Raw genomic sequence first — 24,325 nt, forward strand, 5'->3', positions numbered from 1 at the left:
AAGCTCTGTCACACGGGATCACTGTCTCCAAAACTTCTAAATATAAGGCATGTTCAAAACCTTGCTGTTAGGTACATGAATTTGCTTTATAATTCACATACAACCATATATCATATGTAGATTTAAAAACAGACTTCATAATAATAATTGTCCGAATTTTTAATATAGTCATGATTAAAACGAATTGTATTTAATACGTTAATCTTGGTATACCTGTAAGGAGCCATGTCAGTACTACCTCTGCCTTTTCCACTTTAGTTTTGCTCATCCCTCAGCTCTCCCTCTAATTCCCTCTACGGAGCTCTCCTATAGAGGGACATGCAGATTCAGTCACTCTCTGCAGACAGACAGAAAACCTAACCCACTATACACACACCTTCATATCAGGACCACTCCCTCCCTGCCCCTCACCCACCACCCCCGCTCCCCCAAATAAATTATTATAATTTATATGCCATTGATAATATGCATATACTAAGTCACTCCATGGTCCCTCATAATTAAATATTATAAAAAAATCCACCACGCCTGGTAAATACTAATAATTATTATTATTACGTTGCCATAATAATGTTTTATTGGGGGTCATTTGAATAACTCTGGAGGATTATTATTTATTATTATAAGGATAGCGTAAAATGCTAGCAAGGCAGGTCTGCTGGGTTTCTCCGGGTCCGATTCTGCAGCTCAGTGACACTCAGTCTGTTCTGTTCTGTATGTGGAGGAGAGAGAGCCAGGAGCGACAGTCCGTGAGCCACGAGGGATTACTGTGACGGCTATTTGCATATCAAGAATTTTATGCAGAGAGGAAAATATCAAACCCTCCAGCCAGCAAGGTCATTCAAAAGATACATTTTTTTCTCTCTTCATAATTTATTTGGCATATCATGCAGCAGGACACATCCTAGATTAAAAAGCCGCTTTACCGTATCATACTATCCCTGCCTGACACTTGTTCCCAGCCACCGCCTTTCATTCTACAACACCACACCCTCATCTAACTCTATATTATAATATATTATATTACACATACAACCACAGACACACACCTCATCTTCCCGATGGCCTGAAAAATATAGCAAGAATATCATTAATTAAATAAATATTTAAACTAGTGTAAGCCTTTTCCTACAGCATCCAACTTATTTAAATATTGCTTATAATCAAAGCATATTTTTGATGTTCATGGTTTTCACTATCAATTAATGCCACAAAGGCATTGTTTTGATAGTTATTGACAGTGAACAGAACAAAATTAATTCAAAATACTGCTTGATAACTATAGTCTATAGTCATATCACTCAGTTGGATGAAAGTGTAGGCTACAATCATACGATAACCACTTATCATATGGTCCTACCAGGACAAATAACACACTAAATCACACTACAGGAAGATAATGTAATGGCTTTCTGGTGGGAAGTGTCGAATTCTATTTTCTAATAACAGGAAACGAATGTGGTCGACAAATATAGGCATGGGAAGAATTAAAATCCTTATTTTCAGCAATTACAATATGAGTCTTCCTTTTGTTAGTGTGAAATATATTGTCTGAGCAGTGGTAATGACACACACACACAATGCAATATAATTTACAGGAACTAAATTGATTTAAGAAAATATAAAAATCCTTTCTATAAAGAATTGCTAACGTAATAATCATTACCATTATATTGTAAAAATTCGACTTTGACAGAATTGGAAATTACATGAAAAATATTTCTACACTGTAAATGAACGACAAATATTCATGATTGTGTTCATCATTGACTCATTATGGCATAAAGAGAGAGAGAGAGAAGGCTGCGAGGGCCTGAAGACATCATTCATGGAGACAGAATATATCAAATTTCTCACATGAAGCGTGGCTGCCATGACATGAACATCTAGAAAGCACAGAAATTGAGGGCAAGCACCAATCTCTGGCAGACAGGAGCATGACAGTCTGCATTTGTGAGGAGGAAAATAGTTAAGTTGGACAGCTTGTGAGAGTGACAGAGAGACGGAGAGAGGGAGGGGGAAAGGGAGAGTTAGAAGGAGAGGGACCTGACCTGACCAGACCCTGCTCTCTAGTGTAAACCACCCCAAATCCATGTACCCAGACGGACAGCCAGAAGGTAGAGACAAAAACAGATACGTGGCTAGAAAGTTCTGGATCTTCAGTCTGATCCGAAAACAGGGGTAAACTAAGTGACAGTGAGAAATGAGCGGAATGCTAACACAAAGTAGGAGATAAAATACTTTTCCATACAAGCAAATGTTCCTCTCCCAGAGACTTGTGAGAAATCGCTGATAGAGACTAAACGAATGTATGAACAAGACCACGTTCACCATGTCTCAATTCCTGACATTCAGAAGAAGAAAAAAGAGGGAAGTGCATGTCTGGGTTTGGGGGTTGTTAGTGGTGATGGGGGGAGGGGGGGGGGGGGTCTTGGCGATAAGAGAAAAATTCAGACCGGTCAAAGTTTCCCTTTTGCCAATCGTGCTCCTGATAAAGACAGTGCCTGCTCCAGTACTGATAGAAGGGCTATCTCTTGCTCGCTCCCCCTCTCTCTCGCTCTCCCGGCAGTTAGTTTGTGAGGAAAAAAGCCTATCACACTAACATCACTGTGCTGCCATCAACCAGTAACCACACAGCAATTAATATCGCTCCAATTACTGTTAAAGGGACAGGCTGGGACATGACGATAATGAAAACATCCTCAACTAAAATAATTAAAACACTGACACATACTCACTGATGGGCACACACACGCAGACAGTTTGAAAATAAATATGAAAGCTAGATCCTGTGGTAATCTCCTTACATGATTTAATCGAACAGAAGAAAAATAAATAACAAAAACAGCCGTGACAAGAAGGAGGAGAAAGAAAAAAAAAAGATGGTAATTGCTTGTTAACTCCCCTGTGTCATGGTTGAATAAATTCCCATTGGTCACATTAATGGCTGCCTCTCCAAAACAACAGCCTGGGCACATCACACCATCTACACAACAACACAGCAACTTAAACACACTCACACTTACTTTACAAAACAAATACACAGTCATCTGTTATGACACAAGAACAAACACATTACACATGCACTACACAATAAACAAGACAAACTAGACATGGATTCACAGTCTCTGACTAGTGGGACAGACAGACAAACTGACTCACCTGGACCCCTCCAATGTAGACAGTCTTCCTCCTCTTCCATCTCCTCCTCCTCTTCAGTGTGTGTTGGACCTTTCTCCTCCACATCATCATCAGGCGCACAAAGGGAGTCATGTGTCCTTGGCTCTGTTTAAATAGGGTATCAGAACAATGAGACATCAAACAACAGGGTTGGTGTATAATATGACATTACATAGACATGAAAATAAACACTGTTCATAAGAGGATAGATGGCCATCCAGTGGCTATTTATCCTCTTACGTCTTTATTCAACCTGTGTGTGTGTGTGTGTGTGTGTGTGAGAGAGAGAGAGTTACCGCCGCTCTGATATCGAAGTTATTTCCGGCTGTTTGCAATAACACAAAAAACATTCTGGGCTAATAACGTAGGAAATAACACACACACAAAAAAAATGCAAAGTTGCTTAAGAGCTAGAAGCAGAGCTGTCATGTCTATCGACCCCATCTACCCAGAGGACAGGACAATATGTGTGTGTGTGTGTGTGTGTGTGTGTGTGCGCAATTCGTCACACTTGAGTGTGTGTGTGTGTGTGTGTGTATAATGAGTCTACTCCACACATACTTTCCTCATCAGTGGCGGTTCCTGTCTGTTGATCAAAGCCCTCAGAATAAAGCCTCCATAGCTGTGTAACACAACACCTCAGCACAGAGATGGACCCTTTGATTCTCCCAGCGACACCACAGAGAGAAAACCTCATTAGAGACAATGTCTAGTGATCTCTCTCTCTCTCTGTCGTATAAAGGCAAATCACCTCCAACAAAGAAACAGACGCAGTATACACTCTAATCACCGTCATCAATATCCCTTTCTGTCTTTGATGAAGGTGATTACTGAATCTCTCCCTCTGATCAAAGTATTCACTGTGTAGGGAGAACTCTGAACCTCCTCTTTGACTTTGGTATCATACACTTTACTTCCACTGTGTTCCTACCTGGCAGAATGGGCTGATTATTAGCCATTAGCTTAAATCAGAGGTACTCTCCCACCCCTGCCCCCCCCCCTCACCTTCTCCCCCCAAATCCCTCCCCATCACCCCACCCCGATAACACCTCGGCCTTGTGCACAAAGGGCATATTTACCATTGCATTCCTGCTCAGATAAACAGCGATAGCTCTCGATCGATACCAGCCATAAACGTCCGCCCACGTGACACCCTCAGAGAGGTGCTGTTATTAATGTAACAGTTGGAGATTAGATCTGTATCATCAAATAAATCAACTATTTCCTGCCACCTCCTCCCTAACCCCCCCCCCCCACCACCACCACCACGTCCAACTCTCCATCCCACCCCATACACACACACACACACACACACACAAACAGCCTGTCCCAGCACATCAGCCCCTACACTACTAACCCTCCCTCCCTGCCTAAACAGTCCTATTATTTTCAGCTATAAATCACATTGAATGGCACATTGATTTTATCATGCAGCGCTCAGCTGGGGGAGTGGAGCTGGAACCACAGTTATTGCGTTTAATATTATCAATATTATCTCCCATATCATCTGAGCCGAGGAGGCAGGTATCAGGAGTCGTCGACAGAGACTTTTCTGCCGCCCCCTCCTCCCCCTCTACCTCTTTCCCTCCTTCTCTGCCCCACCACCACCACCCCTCCCACCCAACCAAGACAGCCTCCATCAATCTGATAAGCAGAACTTCCCCTGTCACACCTGCAGGGCAAAGTCACCCAATAATCTGAACTTCTAAACCCAGACTCCTCTTTCTCATCCCCAACTGTGTGTGTCCTCCTCCCTACTGCATTGTTGACCTCTGCTCTTAACTCATGTTCACTCACTGGTGAACTCCACTGGTTCCCACGGAAACAAAAACAGGGATGCTACTTGAGTGCAAAGGCCCTGTGAAGAGAATATTGACTACCATATTTTGTATTAGCCTAATAAGGTCTCAGACAAGGATCCTTGTTTCAGTAAGAGTTCCTGTCCTCACCTGTAGACCATAGATCACATGAAACACTGAGAATAAACGAACATTGAAAGGAAGAAAAGTCACACCACGACAGAGAGAGATGGATTGAGCAGATGAGTAGTGTGTGTGTGTGCATGTGCAAAGGCACATTCATTTTTCAGTGCAAATTAATATATTTGTTTCCAGTCTAGAAGACGAACACAGAGCGGGTCCTTTTACTGGTAGAATGTGTTTTTCTCTCTAAGTTATCAGGCGCTTATCGCCTGTGTCTCTCTCTCCCAGATGGTGGATAAGGGACCTTGCCTTTATTAGCCAGCGCTGGCCCGATAAAGACCTGGTATTGATCCCAGGTTGAAAGAGCAGGTCTGTCAAACACGGCTGATTATCAGAGAGCTGATAATGGCAGCACCGGGCAACCGAGGAACCCGAGAGAGCGCTAAATCAACAAGGTGACGTGTCGCTTCTCCATTCAGTTTGGGGGGGGGGGGGGGGGAGACAAAGACACAAGAGAAAACACACAAAAATACACGCTTTATTTGGCTCTGAAATGTAATCGACGTTCTATTCTTCTCCCTCACACAGACTCACATTTAATTATCTCATCCTCACCTGCAGCATACAAGCTGAAATCAACACACAACCCTGGGTAATCTCTAATCTAGTCTCGATTAATACCTGACAGAATTTCCAAGGGTTTATCAAACCAAGCCAACCAGCAGATGCTTATCACTCCAGCCCAAAATTTCACAAGTGCAGGAATTTTTCTTATTCTAAAAGAAAAACAGAACTCTTTAATACCTCAAAAGAATATGATTCCAAACTTCACTATCACAGGATAGTGGATAACCTGAGGAAAATATATGGGGCCAAGCAGTGATGCTAAGATCTGGTCAAAAGGAAAAATTGGTAGATGCTTTAGACATATGGATATGTGAAATTATATTTTCAACATTAATTTATGTATTCTGTAAGTTTTGGTTAACAATTAACAAGTAGTGGGATATTGGGATATGATGAGTTTATGGGTATTAGTGGTTACATATCACTGGCAGTTGATTTGAAAGAGTATAGAACTCATTACCCAGGAACGGCATAACGTATCTTTTAACTTACAACTAATAAAGAAATCATAATGAGTAGGGGGAATCAGTCAAATCATCAATGCAAATATTAAATAATAAAGGAGTCAACATAACAGCCGCAGTCATACCTACAGTAGTGAAGACAGCCGAATAGATCATTAATTACTAGAAAAAAATATGATTGAGACTGAAGACTGAGATCTGAGATGATGCTATCAATCTATCTCCAAGATCATGGTGCCATGACAGAAGACAACTGTTGTATGAATCAACTAACATGGTGAGCTCACCACAGATTGTTCCACAGAATGAAACAGGGCACTTGCCAAGAAGCGTTCATGCCCTGGGCCAGAATCAAAAGCAATATTTCAGTGAGAAAAACCAGGGAGCTGCCACTGGCAGTAGTATTTGAGGGGCATATGAGCCGTTTGGCAATAGTGGCAGAGAGCCACGTCGTTCACAGCATCTCAGCAAACTACAGTACCAGCCATGAGCTAAGGCATTGTGAGAGGCAGTGGATCTACTTGGACGCCACCAGGTACTCACTGAGTTTTGTTGCATTGTTATAAGAGGATAGCTGTATGTTTCTCAGTGTTGCCCCGGCTGAGAGCTCACCTTCATTGTACAGGGGGGTGTATGGTGGTGTACTGGAGCTGTCACATTCTGCTGAGTCTGAGGCTCCGCCCTCATCGCCTGATAGGCTGATGTCGTCAGGTGTGTTGTCCTCACCACCCTCCAAGTCCCCAATAGAACCTTCCAGAAGAAACAAGAGGGAACATTTAATTGAATTGAAAATCTTTACTCATTTATATGAAGGCATTAACCACTAACCCACAGCACAATAACATCAGGTGAAGGAATCCATACCCCAATTCATGACGATATATTTAGCCATTTGAATTTAATACAGTGAAACTAGAATATTGTGCTGTCACTCCTCAATAGAGATTACTGAACAGAAAGCTCTGAAGTGATTAAATTTTTCATTTCATGTCCCTTGTAAAATTGGTCTCATGGAATTAGGAGTGCCCAAAAAAATTAAGGATAGCAAATTCTGCACAATAGATTTAGTAATGTGTGAAAAAAGTAAGTGCTATTCCCTGAACGCAACATTGATAATACATTTTATATTTGGTACACTAAAGCGGTTTTACTAATGTCATAAGATAATTAACTCACACCTGATATTGTATTTCTATAATCCCTGCTGACTACCTGCCGATTATGTTGCTGAGCTATTTTAGACCGGTGAGGATAGCCTAAATTAAAGCATAATAATATCATGCTTTCATAATAATGCTAATAATGCTTTAAAATAATAAAAATTAATTGATATGCATTCTCCTAATAATTATCATTCAGACTAAATAAAACCAAGGATGAGAACACAAAACCTCTCGTTGTTTTCATCAGACCCAGTCCCCATCATCACTGTGCTGCTCATTATAGTCTCATTCTATTGGTGCAGGTCGGGAGCAGCTCTCTCCTCATGTGCTTTCAATGTACTGTCACACACAGAAAAGGTTCTACATGAGACCACTCTAATTATAAAAGCACACCAGTATTTCAAATCGCATTGGATGCCACGACTCTCTGTAGACATAACGTTACAGCCTATTCCCAGGAGAACACAGAGAGATTATTAATTAATCTCCGGCCCTATTCCATAAAGAGGATTAGGAACTGTCAAGTCAGTGTAAATGGTTATTCTACTGATTACCATGGGAGAAAATAAACAACAAATGCAAACACAAAGGCATTGCAATTAAGTCTTGGGGCACAACACATAATTTTAAACAAGTACATTTTTGTCAAATTAATACTGGATATTAAAATGGGATTTTACCCCATAGTTTGTCAATTAATTTCCATGAGGTTGTGATGAGCGAAGTGGGATTGTTCCAAGCTAAAGCCATGACTGGGGGCGTATATATTTACACTCCTAGAACAAAAAGGCCTATAATCTATACAAAGCACACAACAATACCCGTGAATAAAGAGTCTTGTAGAAAAAGGGAAAGGGAATTTTTCTAATTCTGTTAATTTCACTTCCAAGCAATTAAAACGAGGCGGAGATAATGCTTGGAAACAATCGCTGCCTGACAAAGTGTTTCTGTCTTTGTAAATGAAACATCTTTAGGCTAATTTTGACTTCCACGCCTGCATGGCTCACTGTTTCAGATAAAATTAACAGTTAGATTTGGACCTTAATAATAATAAAAAGATGAAAGAAAAAAAGATCGATCCCGAACATAATATTTTAGAATTATGTGGTTCGAGCTTTGGTAGATCAAATTTTCAGTATCTGTGAGGACATTTTCATACAATTAATTTTCCTTTAATCATAATTGTACAAAGGGACTTCTCTGTATAAAATTCCAATTATATTTCTTGTTAAAAATGTAAGTTTGAATTATGATTTCTTTCCTCATTACTGTTCTGGTTTAATGAATCAATCGCCGCATCACTGCTTTCAGACATCAAATGGTGCGGAATAAGTTTAAACTTTTGCCTCATTTATCCACAAAAAATAGAATATTTTTCCCTCTTCAGGATAGTTGGAAGAAAGGATAGTATAGGCTACTTGATAAGCATTGTACCATCCTACATCATTTGAACTTTTCAAAGTTATAACCACAAATTATTTAAAACTCACTGAATAAAACGGTGTTAAACAATTCAGAATTAGACTTAACAAATAAAAATATATATTAATTTGTTAACCAATCATATTAAGTATATTAACTAACAGAAAACAACCCAGAAATATATCACACAATGGAGATTTGTAGCCTAGTATAATTTGAGGAGCAAGTGTCTGGACTGTCAATCAAGTATTGAACTGCTGCCATAAGCCAGATTCTGAAATAAGTCTCAAGCCATTCATGTGTGTGCACTCAGAGACACACACTAACCTGCATGCATCTGTGACACAGAATTTTCATCATAAGGACATCAGTGAAAAAGAAAGAGAGACCGGGGGGTGTGGGGGGGGCTCAGAGCAGCCTCCATCTGCCACTCTAATGCAGCACAGAACAAAGTGTTGAGCTGATGAAGGCAGAGGAGATACTGCTTTATTAACTTGCCATCCACATCAAACCTGTGTGCTCAGCAGCGGTGATTAAACACAGAGACAACACATCAAACCTGCATGCTCAACAAGCCTGATTAAACAGCCGCCGCGCCTCACCAGCTCTTACACTAATAACCATCTTACAAAACAGTAGAACTAGAAGAGAAGCGCTACTTGTATCAGACAATCAGAGACTTGTGAGAAAGAAGAAAACCTTACAGGGCGAGTGAGAGAGGCCCTTTGGTATGTACTCTTGAGGAGGGAACTGGGCTACCTGACATAGAGTCACATGCTGAAGAGGAGCCTCGTATTGATCAGAGTAAAGGGAATAACGAAGGATTGAGTAAATATTATTTTTCCTTCAGTTCTATCAGGTCTTTCAAGCTTGAACCCCCCCAAGAGGGTTCAAAGCCCACTTCAATTATCAGAATTCAGCTTTCGTTGTACTTTGCAAAAAATGTAGTCCATGCGATCGGATTGATTTTTCTAATTTGATATCTAGGTGAAAAATAAATAAAAAATCCTTACAGAAATCAAGCAAAACGTGTAGAACTTGACAGATCTGAAATCCTGGTGACATTGATCGCTCTGAAGATCTCCAAATCTCCTGCGATGATGATTGAGTACTCTGCAGACAGATGAAGGACCAGAGTGCAGTGGTGTGACGGGCGCCACAGTCCCTGACGTCGCAGATAAGCCTGAGGGCCTCTGGGCTACTCTGCTCTGCACTCTCACTGCCCTGCCAGCAGATGAGTGGCAGGGACTCACTCTGGTCCAACTGCAGACAGACAGGTGTAGATCAGGGAGATGGATGCTCTGAAACAGGCTGGGGCCCGGCACACCACTCTAACTGGGTTCAGAATGACCATACCACTCCCTAGCTGCCTCACCAGCCCTCAGTGAAGACCCAGGCCCACATAGAGGCTATAGAGAGGATCCACAGCCTGTGGGCAGTCACACACTCTATAATGCCTGTATATGGGCATGATTGGGAAATGAGTATGGTTGGTAGACTACATACTTTTCTTACCATGTAGAATGTTGGGGTTGTGGAACAGAAAATAAGTCATCCATATTTTAGTGGCTTCATCTCATGTCATTCCATCACTTTATAAATAAGTAGCATTCCTGTGAGCAGAACTGTCTATCAAACCACTTAAATACAGCCAGACTAAACAGTCAGAAAATATATGCAGACAGATATGAGTTATAGCCTGCAACTAAATAGAAAAATATATCTGCATAAAATGTCTGTCAACGCCATCAGTGATACGAATGAGTGATTATAATACTTATGATAATGACTGTGATTATAATATGATGATAATGCGTGGCAATGATATTCATGTGCACAGGGCATTGGAACACTTCAAACAGGGCCCGCCTGATCCCAAATGTGGACGACGTGACAGCAGGACGTCAAACATCAAACAGTTAAATCCCCGGACAGAGCACTGAGGTACAGAAGCTTTTCTTTTACACCTCCCCAAATTAAATCTCTCTATCTCACCCTCTTTTCCCTTAACTACATCCCTCACTCCATCCTATATAATCATCCCCCACATTTCTCCCCTTTCCACCCTGCCATCTCTTTTATATTCTCGCTCTCCCGCTTTCTTCCCCTCCCTTCCTCCCTCCCTCTACCCCCCACCACCCCTCCCTCGCTCTCTGAAAAAAACCGCTGTGACTGGGAGCGTCACTCTGTGCGGATAGCTGGGAGCCGTTCTCGGTTATCGGCTCCTGCAGACTCTCTCTGCTGGTCTGATCTGTCTCCTCTTCATTAAGCAAATACGCCGACGTGGAAATGAAAACATAATAGCTATTTGATTTCCAGCAAGATATTTTGCATATTGGTTCGGAGCTGATAGCGGAATTTCATCAAGTCGTTTTTTTTTTTTTTTTCATTGGTTTAAAACAGAATTACTGAGCTGGGCGGCTTCAGCAGGATTTCTTTACATTGCTGGGAAAATAAAAAAAATAAAAAAATAAAAAAAGAACAGTTCCCCAGGAAGACTACTTAAACGATTAAATATCCCCCATTCCCCTTTTTCTCCTTTTGATAACACGAAATAAATTTAAAGAATTCACAGTGCTTTAGGTTCACTATACTAATCAGAGATAGGAAGGAGAAAATTAACTCCTTAATGAGCAGGAGCTCTCTCCCTGATAATGGTCCAGGGGAGACGACAGGGTGAATGAACCCACAGAAAGAGAACGGGAAGAGGAAAGGAAAACAGGAAGGAGTCAGTAACATGGAGGGAAACCAGCTTCCCTCCTGCCTGGATATCACTCTGTGGGCCCTGAGAGGGCAGGTGTGATGGTAGATAGCACCAAGGTTACCCACTGCCCAGCATCACCAGTGATGGATAGTCCAGTGCAGGGTATACTTCATGCCCCCATGAGAGAAAAACTACCCCTGCAAGGGGAGATCAACAAACCTCTTCACACCAATCTATCAGATAGCCCCACCTCTCAAGAGGACATTTCTGCTGGGCTAAAATAAATCTTTCCTCTTGTTTTCCATGTTGGAACATGGTGTTTTTAGCCATGATAGGGTCCAAGTGTCTCTGAGCCTCATACACACTAACAGCATTACATTCACAATGGCATTCTCACATTTTCACCTAGCTCCTCTAGCTACCTCCCAATACAGAATTTTCAGATGAGTCCAGATTGTGTGACACCTCATGGGCAGCAGGGTGGGAAACAGGTTGTTTAAGACACTCATTATACCAACCACACCTTATATCTTGAGATACAGTATATTCCCCACATCAATGGCATCAAACCAGCATTGTGTGCACCAAGGCACAATGAATGGTGAGGTATAAAAAGACATCTGTGATTGCAAGGACATTTTACAAGATTTCATCACCTTTGTTTGGGTGCAGAATACATATTATTATCATCAGAGTATTTGCATTTGTCAATACATTTCACACGGCTTAAAATTCAACAGGTTTCTGGTATGGAACATATTCAAGAGCAGAGCAACATCTAGCTGTGTGACCTAGCTATGACCTGGTGACCTCTCAACCATTTTAGTTATTTGACTATAAACCTCACTGTCCTTGTTCATCTACTTGTAATTACAGTAACTGTTAAAGCATTAACATTGATCAAAATAGTAACATCTAACAGTAATGTTCAACAGATTTAAAATGTATATTATAAATGACACTTCATAATCATAATGAGGCTTTTATATGACCAGTGTAGCATATGCTCCCTCTCTAGGATACAGTATGTGGAATGATGTCCCTTCCCTCCCTAGACACACATCACAACGGTTCCTACTTGGCACCTCATCAAACACTCTCCCGGTGAAAGATGGTCATTATTATCAAGGCCATGATACTATCCCATAGAGGTTATATAGGAGGAGGTCTGGGCCTATGATCCACTCATTATCGGATGTACTGTATGTAAGAATGTGTGTGTTGTGTTGTCTAAAGGGACAATTGTGTACTGTATTTGTCCGTGTTTTCTTGTGTTTAAGATGTAATGCATTTTAAGAGAAGGTTTTGTGTCATGCTGCCTGTACGTGGGAGGGTTATTATGAATACATTTCTCACTCACACACAGACACAACCTCCAAAAACAAGACACACACAGACACAAAAACAATTGAAAAACATTGACAACAATTTTCCCTAAATAAGAAAAAAGGCCGCTGCAACTGTGTGCTGCTCTATCCCCTCTCCATGGTCATATTTGCTCTTGGGCAGAGAGTACAGCCAGAGCAGAGCACATGAGGGGAGAACCAGGGGGAGTTGAGTTGCCAGGCGGCTAGAGCCGAGACCCTGGACTATTGAAGCCAGGCATGCAGACAAGAGCCAGGCGATAAGCGCCCTGATAAAAGATAGAAAATAGCAGCAGATTTTAACTTTCCCACCATCCCAAGATCCATGGGGAGAGGGGGGGTGGGGTTGAATCCCCCCCGAACAACCAGCAAGGCCACTGAGTGGGTATACTGACGCACTCAGACACACACACCCCTCCAATTCACATTTTTGACTAGTGTGTGTGTGTTTGTGTGTACGGAAACTGGATAGAGGGACCTTTCGCAATAACATCCCCCTCAATCTTCTGATCATAATACATACCTTATTTCACATAAATCTAATGGTCTGGACTTCCAACATACACACCTAAGAGGTTTGAAAATGTATTCTACTCCTTAGTATAGGAGCCGTAAATAGGTCTAGGGACTATAGCGTTCAGCTGTGGGTCTTTATGTTGTAACCAAGCGAACAGTTTGCTGAGCCAATTGTAAATAGATGTGCCTATAAAAATCAAAATGGGCATTATTATAGGCATCACTAGGGGGTCGTAAAGGGGTCACTAATCCATCCCGCACACACACACACACACACACACACACAGACAGACACAGACAGACACAGACAGACACAGACAGACACAAGGTCAGTGGATCTTAAGCTTGACTGTTATTTTCCAAAACAGAAACCACAGTAGAACAATCTCTACACTCTAGTCTGGAAGAATAAATATCAGTGACATTGTTGCATATTCTTTATCAGACTCTCACATGGTATATAGGAAGTGTCCTTGAGCACCGATGATAATTTCCACACACATTTTCATAGAATTTAGGTCATTTTGTGTCAAGTGCGTGTAAGATCTTAGGGCCAAACTCCTAACTTGGCTTGGATCCTAACATGGCCTTTTATGCCAATTACACGCACGCTTAAGTGAATCTACACAGGTCTGAGTAGTTCATATCCTAACTTTTAGCTTGGTGCCAGTCTTTCTCTGTGCCATCCATTTTCAGAGCAACACCACTACAAGCATGGAACTGGAGGTGCAAACAATGAAAGAAATCTGAGTGAGTCAAGTTAGAATCATCCCCTTAGTAATTACTTATGTGGGAGGGAACATGTGAGAGATTTTATAAAAGGAGGATGATTGCAATCCCTCCACCACTCTCCTCCTTGATCTTAACCCTGAATGAAGATGGGAGGGGGAGTGATTATGATGGTATGCAGAGGAGAGGAGAAGAGGAGAGGAGAAAAGCCTCAACCTACCGCCTTTTCTCCTCCACTAAGGCTCTCGAAGCTCTGACAGAAACAAGCAGGAGATCTAAGCACCTCCTCCTCTTCCTGAGCCTTGTTCTATCTCCTCCTCTCTCTCTGTCTGAAGTGCCGCGGCCTTCGGTTGGCCATCTTATCTGAGCATTGACCCTGAGGCCTTAGCTTAACTCTCCAACCAGAGGAGCCTACAACCATTGCCACTGCTCCGACAGACAAACACTTCCACAGATGTTTCTGCTAGCTCGAGAGACTAAACACATCCCCGAGCCAGAGAAGAAAAACCTGCCCAGATTTGGATCACCAAAACAGTGCTCAAAGTGCAGAGGCTGTTGGGAAGCTGGAGCGAAAGTGACCCCCAGTGAACGTGTTGGGGGTTAGGGTTTAGACTAGACTGATACAGCCCTGATAGGAGACGATGAGAGGCCTCGACTCATGGCCTAGCTGCTTTTATCCACTTAACGCTGCTTTACAGGCTTTATGCAGGCTATTGGATCACTGTGATATATCTATGCTTGGATATCCAAATTGTTCTGGCTTGTATCTACAGTGTTTGAGTACATCTAAATGGTGTTAACTACACAATGTATTTGCTTACTAAGAACTACAGTATCATAGCCTACTGTTTATGCACTGAGTATGCACCTGCTCTTTAACCCACTCAGTATACAGGTTGCCCTGTGGAAGTCACAACTGTGTATTTCAAAGATGTGTAATATCTACACGTAACCTGTTAAACCACAATACTCTTTTATGGCTCTCCTGTAATTGTTATGACTTAATTATACATCCTAAAAGGACATAAAAACACAGTGGCTACTGCTACTACCCCCTGAAGAGAAACCCTGGAAAGAGAGGAGCTGCATATAGCCAGGATATACAATAACACTAGTCTTCCACATCACTATATCCAACAGTAACTTATCGAGGCATTGCATGATCATATGACCATAGGACCATGTCAGTTTATATTGGTCTAACAACAATTTCAGATTTAGAGATCAACAAAAAATAAATTGAAAGGGCAAAAAAGGGAAGAGAGCAAAAAAAAAAAAAAGAGGAAATGGAGAGTAAAAGAAAGGGGCAGAGGGGCGGATGGCAGTTGAAATGTTATCTATCCCTCCCGTCACATGGCTTAAAAAAAAAAAAAGATCCTGGGAGTGTGAGTGTGATAACTCTGTGGAACATGTAGAGGGGATGTAGAGGAGATAGCGTGGGGTTAGCTTGTTAAATATAACCCACTGCATGGCTGGCAGCAGCAAAGAAAGGGGGTATTTTCAAGAGGCAGGGCATCACTGTAGCCCTCACTGCTCCGATAACATCCAGAAGGGGGAGAGGGAACGCAGCCCAGAAAAGATGCACTCACATCTATACATCTTCCCTGGTTGCGAAAGGAAGTATCAGCACCCCTCAAACGCAAAAAGCCACAACGGGATTTCTGATGGGAAAAATGTGTTCTTCTCAGATGATGGTAAGATAGGTGGGAGTACAGCCAAATGTCAAAGATGATAAATGGAAGAGTGCAGAGAAACAAGTGCACATACACAGTACACACACAATTGAATGCACATACATACAGTTGAAGTCGGAAGTTTACATACAGTGAGGGAAAAAAGTATTTGATCCCCTGCTGATTTTGTATGTTTGCCCACTGACAAAGACATGATCAGTCTATAATTTTAATGGTAGGTTTATTTGAACAGTGAGAGACAGAATAACAACAACAAAAATCCAGAAAAACGCATATCAAAAATGTTATAAATTGATTTTTCATTTTAATGAGGGAAATAAGTATTTGACCCCTCTGCAAAACATGACTTAGTACTTGGTGGCAAAACCCTTGTTGGCAATCACAGAGGTCAGATGTTTCTTGTAGTTGGCCACCAGGTTTGCACACATCTCAGGAGGGATTTTGTCAAACTCCTCTTTGCAGATCTTCTCCAAGTCATTAAGGTTTCGAGGCTGACGTTTGGCAACTTGAACCTTCAGCTCCCTCCACAGATTTTCTATGGGATTAAGGTCTGGAGACTGGCTAGGCCACTCCAGGACCTTAATGTGCTTCTTCTTGAGCCACTCCTTTGTTGCCTTGGCCGTGTGTTTTGGGTCATTGTCATGCTGGAATACCCATCCACGACCCATTTCAATGCCCTGGCTGAGGGAAGGAGGTTCTCACCCAAGATTTGACGGTACATGGCCCTGTCCATCGTCCCTTTGATGCGGTGAAGTTGTCCTGTCCCCTTAGCAGAAAAACACCCCCAAAGCATAATGTTTCCACCTCCATGTTTGACGGTGGGGATGGTGTTCTTGGGGTCATAGGCAGCATTCCTCCTCCTCCAAACACGGCGAGATGAGTTGATGCCAAAGAGCTCGATTTTGGTCTCATCTGACCACAACACTTTCACCCAGTTCTCCTCTGAATCATTCAGATGTTTATTGGCAAACTTCAGACGGCCCTGTATATGTGCTTTCTTGAGCAGGGGGACCTTGCGGGCGCTGCAGGATTTCAGTCCTTCACGGCGTAGTGTGTTACCAATTGTTTTCTTGGTGACTATGGTCCCAGCTGCCTTGAGATCATTGACAAGATCCTCCCGTGTATTTCTGGGCTGATTCCTCACTGTTCTCATGATCATTGCAACTCCACGAGGTGAGATCTTGCATGGAGCCCCAGGCCGAGGTAGATTGACAGTTATTTTGTGTTTCTTCCATTTGCGAATAATCGCACCAACTGTTGTCACCTTCTCACCAAGCTGCTTGGCGATGGTCTTGTAGCCCATTCCTGCCTTGTGTAGGTCTACAATCTTGTCCCTGACATCCTTGGAGAGCTCTTTGGTCTTGGCCATGGTGGAGAGTTTGGAATCTGATTGATTGATTGCTTCTGGACAGGTGTCTTTTATACAGGTAACAAGCTGAGATTAGGAGCACTCCCTTTAAGAGTGTGTTCCTAATCTTAGCTCGGTACCTGTATAAAAGACACGTGGGAGCCAGAAATCTTTCTGATTGAGAGGGGGTCAAATACTTATTTCCCTCATTAAAATGCAAATCAATTTATAACATTTTTGACATGCGTTTCTCTGGATTATTATTATTTTTATTCTGTCTCTCACTGTTCAAATAAACCTACCATTAAAATGATAGACTGATCATTTCTTTGTCAGTGGGCAAACGTACAAAATCAGCAGGGGATCAAATACTTTTTTCCCTCACTGTATTGAAGCAACATCTCAAGATATCAGTCAGGAAGTTAAAGCTTGGTTGCAAATGGGTCTTCCAAATGGACAATAACCCCAAGCATACTTCCAAAGTTGTGGCAAAATGGCTTAAGGACAACAAAGTCAAGGTATTGGAGTGGCCATCACAAAGCCCTGACCTCAATCCTATAGACAATTTGTGGGCAGAACTGAAAAAGCGTGTGCGAGCAAGGAGGCCTACAAACCTGACTCAGTTACACCAGCTCTGTCAGGAGGATTGGGACAAAATTCACCCAATTTATTTTGGGAAGCTTATGGAAAGCTACCCGAAACGTTTGACCCAAGTTAAACAATTTAAAGGCAATGCTACCAAATCCTAATTGAGCGTATGTAAACTTCTGACCCACTGGGAATGTGATGAAAGAATTAAATGCTGAAATAAATCACTCTCTACTATTATTCTGACATTTAACATTCTTAAAATAAAGTGGTGATCCTAACTGACCTAAGACAGGGAATTTTTATTAGGATTAAATGTCAGGAATTGTGAAAAACTGAGTTGAAATGTATTTGGCTAAGGTGTATGTAATATCTCTCTCTCTCTCCTCCCCGCCCTCTCTCATTCATACATATACACATATATATATATATATACATATACATATACATATACATATACATATACATATATATATATATATATATATGTGTAGTACAGATCAGGGACCCATGACATAATTCCGTTACCGGGTGTAAATCCATTTAATTTACTGTTGTAGTTCAATAACCAAAATAGATTTTTTTCAATCTTAAGGTGCCATAGCTGATACCCCATTCTTTCTGCAGACATATTTCAACCTTAATTCGGAGCAGATATTTAACAGAGTTTTCGGAAAACATGGTCGCATTAAAACCTGAGGGAGATTTGACCATAATTAAGTTACAAAAGTTTGCATCTGCACAATTCTTCCACAAAAATTTGTTTGGGTTAAATTCTGTGGAAATTGTTACAAGTAGTTCCTGTGCATAGAGTTGAATGGTTTGTTAAACTTTGAAATCAATGGTAATTCCGTTACCGTGGAATTTCCCCACATATTTCAAAATAATAAGACAGGTTATTATTAGTTTACAGCTTTAACGGAAATATTATTACAGTGTTCTGTTGTCTATATAAATCACTTTCTAATAAAGCCATATGATTGGTGATCTTTCACAAAGCTAGGTCTCATCATTATGGCGGCCCTATGGCTCCTCTATAGTTGCAATTAGTCATAAATATACTTATACAATTTAATAGGATATACATCACCCTAAGCTGAGGGCATAACCTAGAAAAAGCCACGTTTCATCAGTCACTAGCTGAGCTTAGTACATACCTCAGCTCTCATTAAAACAGAGCTGTTTCATTAGTTTGGAGTATTAGTTAGCTCTGATAAAGTCTGGTCCTGTCTTGTCTGGTCTGCCGTGGTGTGCAGTGCAGTGCCAGGGCGAGGTGTGTCTGTGTGGATGACTGTAGATAATTTTAATATCAGGCCGGTGTGGATTGCTGATAGTGTTTTAAGGCAGGGCCCAGTGGACTGAAAGCTGGTAGTACCTATCTGTAATTAGTAACCATTCCCTATCACTGATAAGATAAACTCACCCTGACCTTTTCAATTTTGGTCACCATGGCAACAGCCCTCTACCCCCCTATATTATTTTAGTGATTAAACAGCAAATAGCAGGGAGATGTGAGAAACTGATAGGGATGATTAATAACAGTGTTGGTTGAAGTGTGTGTGTGTTTGTGTGTGTGTGTAGGAGGGGCCGTCAGTGTCACAGAGCCATATGAATAGGCTTGGCTTGGCTTTTTGTGGTGAATAATGGAAATTTAAGATGAGCTGAAAAAGAAATAAAAGCAGGGGGATGAGAGCGATAGATGTCTCCTTTTTTTGAGAGGCACTCTCAGAGGAAAGGGAATATTAACGTTCCCTCCCCCTTCCCCCCTCCTCTCAGCCCATTGCCCACCACTCTCGAGGTTCAGCACTGAAAGTGTTATCTTTTGATTAATAATAAATGCTGGATTCCAGTATTACACTCACTTAAACAGTGTGGTTTTAAAGTGGGGAAAAACACCTTACTCAGAGAAACTGCTGGAAATTCAGAATACGAAACTTTACCTTGGTGAAGCACGCTTATAAATGTATACATTCATACTGCTATTACCAGGTTACAGCCGCAAGCGTATAGTCATGTAAAATCTTCCCATACATGAACCTTCCTGTATGTGCCATATAGTCGAGAAGAATGTAATCTAAAATGGGACTGAAGGGTAAAAGTAACCCAAAGATGTAATTATAATGACCCCTCCACACCGATCCTTACCAACCTGTCAAGACCATACACACCACTGCCCAGGTCCAGCCAGCCCAGTACACTTGAAGTATTAACCAGTCCCATCCTCTAATAACACTAACCAGACCAAACTCCCATAATCTTCACCTGGGCACCAAAATCTTCCTTTAATTATACCAGTGAGGCCCAAAATCCCACTCCCTGGAACCGATCAGTCCATATTTGCATAAAAAAGAAATAGCGGGAATACATGCAAAGTCTGACCAGTTGACTGAAAGGTCACTGTGGCATTGTACAGCATGAGGACAAACAAGCCCGGGCCCTGACAGTGTTTATCGGTTAGATCGCTGCGCTGATACAGGGAGAGACTCTTTCCCTAAACTAAGGGGAGATCTCCATGCATCTCTACTGGGGTTTTATATTGCACCCTTATTACTCAGAACGTAGGTGCAGCACAACTCAAGAGCAGTAACCAGTGGTATATAAGCTTGGTGCTGTAACCTTGGTCCACACCACAGTGTACTGTGATATACAGTAGTGTTTGAGAATATGCACATTTTGTGTAGTCACCATTTTGCAGCTATTGGGAAATTGGGAAAGAGGGTCAGTTGAATGTGGTGCCATGAAGGATTTAGCCAATCAGATAAACGTCAGCCATTCTGAGATATTTCTGAGATAAACCATTCCACAATATCTCTAGAAACATTCCAGGCCTTTCAGTGGAAGAGATAATGGATCCCATAGTGCTGAGTGATGTGCTCACAGAGGGGATCAGACACACACACACACACCTACTGAACAGTCTACACACCATTTTGGAAACCATTTTTGGGATAACACAGTGCTGGGATAAGCACTTACAGTAGCACTTAGAAGGCCAAAGGGCTGTAGGACACACACACAGGACATGTCCGCACGATTGCTTGAGTAAGCGAATTAACCACAGTGATGGCTGAGGAGACCCTCCCAAATTATTTCTTATAGTCTGTATCACTTCCCTGACAGTTGATGTTCCACTTTCTTTTTCATTATTTATTTATCTATTTTTGCTTTGTGTGAATTCAGCTAAAATACTTCTAAAGCACTTAATGGTGCTATCGAGAGCCCAGATCTGCTGCCACACGCTGCCTGGCGGTTTCATTTGAGATATTCACGGGCCGGCCCCAAAGAACCGCAGCATTATCAAACGTCTAACGAGACTGACACGGCCAATTATTGACAAATGATTCCTTTAGAGCGCACCCGGCTCCCTTGATGAGCGCCAAGTTCCTTGATGAGCACATAGTCCCCCCTTCGTCCTCTGGGCCCGAGGACTTGTGTCTATCAGATTCTATTAAACGCTCAACACTTTGGCGAACAAAGCTGCCCGCGCCTTGCGTTCGCATTAACTGCTATTATACGCTCATGAACTTTGTCACGATCATAATGGTTCCCTCTTTATGCTCTTAACAACTCCAACCATTTCTCTTTTTTTGCCACTTTTTATAGGCAGATGAAGGTAAAAAGATGTCAGAGAACAATATGTCAGAAGACTGAGGGGACACCAATTGTGCTGGTTCCACACATATCCTTATCAAATATCACAGCTCTTGGAATTCTAAGTTAAAGAAAGGGAACCATTTGAATACCCAGAAGCTAATATCTGTAAAGGAACTAACGCTTTATCGGAAATTTGTACTGTGCACTTTTGAGTCTCCAGCCACCTTATCAATTGCATCGTAATCGGGGGACTTTGATGCATGACGCGATGGCTCAGGTGATAGATTGAAGCTGCTGATGAGCTCAGGTGGACAGAGAGGACAAAGGGATCAGGGGATAGAGGGCAAAAACATGTCTGAGACACATGAGATGAAAACTTTGATACAGATGCAACCGAACAAGAAAACTAGGGAATACGCCAAAAGGGCAAAGTAGAGATTTAAGGAGAGAGAGAGGGAGGGAGAGGAAAGTGAGCCATGTGTAAAAACAGAGTAAATGAGGAGAGGGTCAGGACAGAGAGTGTGTCTGTAAAAACAAGGGCTTGACCCACGACCCATGGCTGGTGCCGAGGCTTTTTGTTTTTCAGCCCAGGCCCCTTGCTCCCTCTGCCAAGTCCACATCCTCTCTCACGAGGGTGTAGTTTCTTAACATTCATCATCGCTGAACTCTGAAACTTTATCAGCTACGGAACTCGGCGCCACGGACCCAGCCCCGGCTTTCTCGGCTCTCAGATAGGCCTGATAACACACTGATAGATTACAGCCGATTGTTTTACTTCAGGGGACACTGCTGCTGCTAATACTAATAATTTGACAAATTATTACTAAATGAGTTGGAGAAAGGGAAAGTGTGTCTGTCCGTCTGTCCGAGTGACATTCTTAGTATTGATGAGGGAGAAAAAAAAAAAAGGCAAGGAATAAGGAAGTACAATGGGGAAAAAAAGTATTTAGTCAGCCACCAATTGTGCTGTAATTTTCATCATAGGTACACTTCAACTATAACAGACAAAATGAGGGAAAAAAATCTAGAAAATCACATTGTAGGATTTTTTATGAATTTATTTGCAAATTATGGTGGAAAATAAGTATTTGGTCAATAACAAAAGTTTCTCAATACTTTGTTATATACCCTTTGTTGGCAATGACACAGGTCAAACGTTTTCTGTATGTCTTCACAAGGTTTTCACACACTGTTGCTGGTATTTTGGCCCATTCCTCCATGCAGATCTCCTCTAGAGCAGTGATGTTTTGGGGCTGTCGCTGGGCAACACAGACTTTCAACTCCCTCCAAAGATTTTCTATGGGGTTGAGATCTGGAGACTGGCTAGGCCACTCCAGGACCTTGAAATGCTTCTTACGAAGCCACTCCTTCGTTGCCCGGGCGGTGTGTTTGGGATCATTGTCATGCTGAAAGACCCAGCCACGTTTCATCTTCAATGCCCTTGCTGATGGAAGGAGGTTTTCACTCAAAATCTCACGATACATGGCCCCATTCATTCTTTCCTTTACACGGATCAGTCGTCCTGGTCCCTTTGCAGAAAAACAGCCCCAAAGCATGATGTTTCCACCCCCATGCTTCACAGTAGGTATGGTGTTCTTTGGATGCAACTCAGCATTCTTTGTCCTCCAAACACGACGAGTTGAGTTTTTACCAAAAAGTTATATTTTGGTTTCATCTGACCATATGACATTCTCCCAATCCTCTTCTGGATCATCCAAATGCACTCTAGCAAACTTCAGACGGGCCTGGACATGTACTGGCTTAAGCAGGGGGAAATGTCTGGCACTGCAGGATTTGAGTCCCTGGCGGCATAGTGTGTTACTGATGGTAGGCTTTGTTACTTTGGTCCCAGCTCTCTGCAGGTCATTCACTAGGTCCCCCCGTGTGGTTCTGGGATTTTTGCTCACCGTTCTTGTGATCATTTTGACCCCACGGGGTGAGATCTTGCGTGGAGCCCCAGATCGAGGGAGATTATCAGTGGTCTTGTATGTCTTCCATTTCCTAATAATTGCTCCCACAGTTGATTTCTTCAAACCAAGCTGCTTACCTATTGCAGATTCAGTCTTCCCAGCCTGGTGCAGGTCTACAATTTTGTTTCTGGTGTCCTTTGACAGCTCTTTGGTCTTGGCCATAGTGGAGTTTGGAGTGTGACTGTTTGAGGTTGTGGACAGGTGTCTTTTATACTGATAACAAGTTCAAACAGGTGCCATTAATACAGGTAACGAGTGGAGGACAGAGGAGCCTCTTAAAGAAGAAGTTACAGGTCTGTGAGAGCCAGAAATTTTGCTTGTTTGTAGGTGACCAAATACTTTTTTTTCCACCATCATTTGCAAATAAATTCATTAAAAATCCTACAATGTGATTTTCTGGATTTTTGTTTCTCAATTTGTCTGTCATAGTTGACGTGTACCTATGATGAAATTTACAGGCCTCTCTCATCTTTTTAAGTGGGAGAACTTGCACAATTGGTGGCTGACTAAATACTTTTTTTCCCCACTGTATATCTTACCCTGAACTCTCATTCCATTAACTAATATGTAGAAGAGGTAAAAGACGAGAAAGGATGAGGAGAAAGTCGTGAGAGGATAGTTGACTAGAGGACATTAGCTAGATCTCATTGCTGGGATGGCGACGCCCATCCATCCACTGTTACCTTGTTCTCCTGGTCCATTGCAGCTAATCTCCAGCATGCATCATGAGTCAGGGACAGAGGGCACCTCCACCCCACCTCCTGCCTCCCTGACTGGGCCTGAAACAGAGCCTGTCTACCCCAGGACTCACACTGATGCACAGACACACACACACACACACACACACACACACACACGCACAGATGCGCGCACACATACACACGGAAAGGAGGCACAAAGAGCAGGGGAAACCTGACCCTGCCAAGGGGCAGGGGATGGAGCGCCAGGTGACCTACGGTTTAAAAAACAGGGTCAAGTGTGATGCACAAGGACTCCACACAAAGACTAGTCTCTCTCTACTGTAGCAATCTATAACAAAC

The 24,325-nt window shown here is 42.2% G+C and overlaps 1 protein-coding gene across 2 annotated transcripts in view; it reads right to left on the reverse strand.

Moving 5' to 3' along the window:
- The window catches only part of zfpm1 (zinc finger protein, FOG family member 1), a 79,541-nt gene that overhangs the window by 37,745 nt on the left and 17,471 nt on the right, over positions 1–24,325 (reverse strand). For both annotated transcript variants that reach the window (XM_084169368.1, XM_084169367.1), the window contains exons 2-3: positions 6,806–6,943; positions 3,163–3,285 (exon numbers count right to left, since the gene is read on the reverse strand). In XM_084169368.1, coding sequence (XP_084025494.1) covers positions 3,163–3,285; positions 6,806–6,943 — 261 coding nt within the window. The remainder of the gene's footprint in view (positions 1–3,162; positions 3,286–6,805; positions 6,944–24,325) is intronic.

Source organism: Coregonus lavaretus (genome assembly GCF_964263955.1).
Source record: "Coregonus lavaretus genome assembly, chromosome: 9".
Classification (NCBI taxonomy): domain Eukaryota; kingdom Metazoa; phylum Chordata; class Actinopteri; order Salmoniformes; family Salmonidae; genus Coregonus; species Coregonus lavaretus.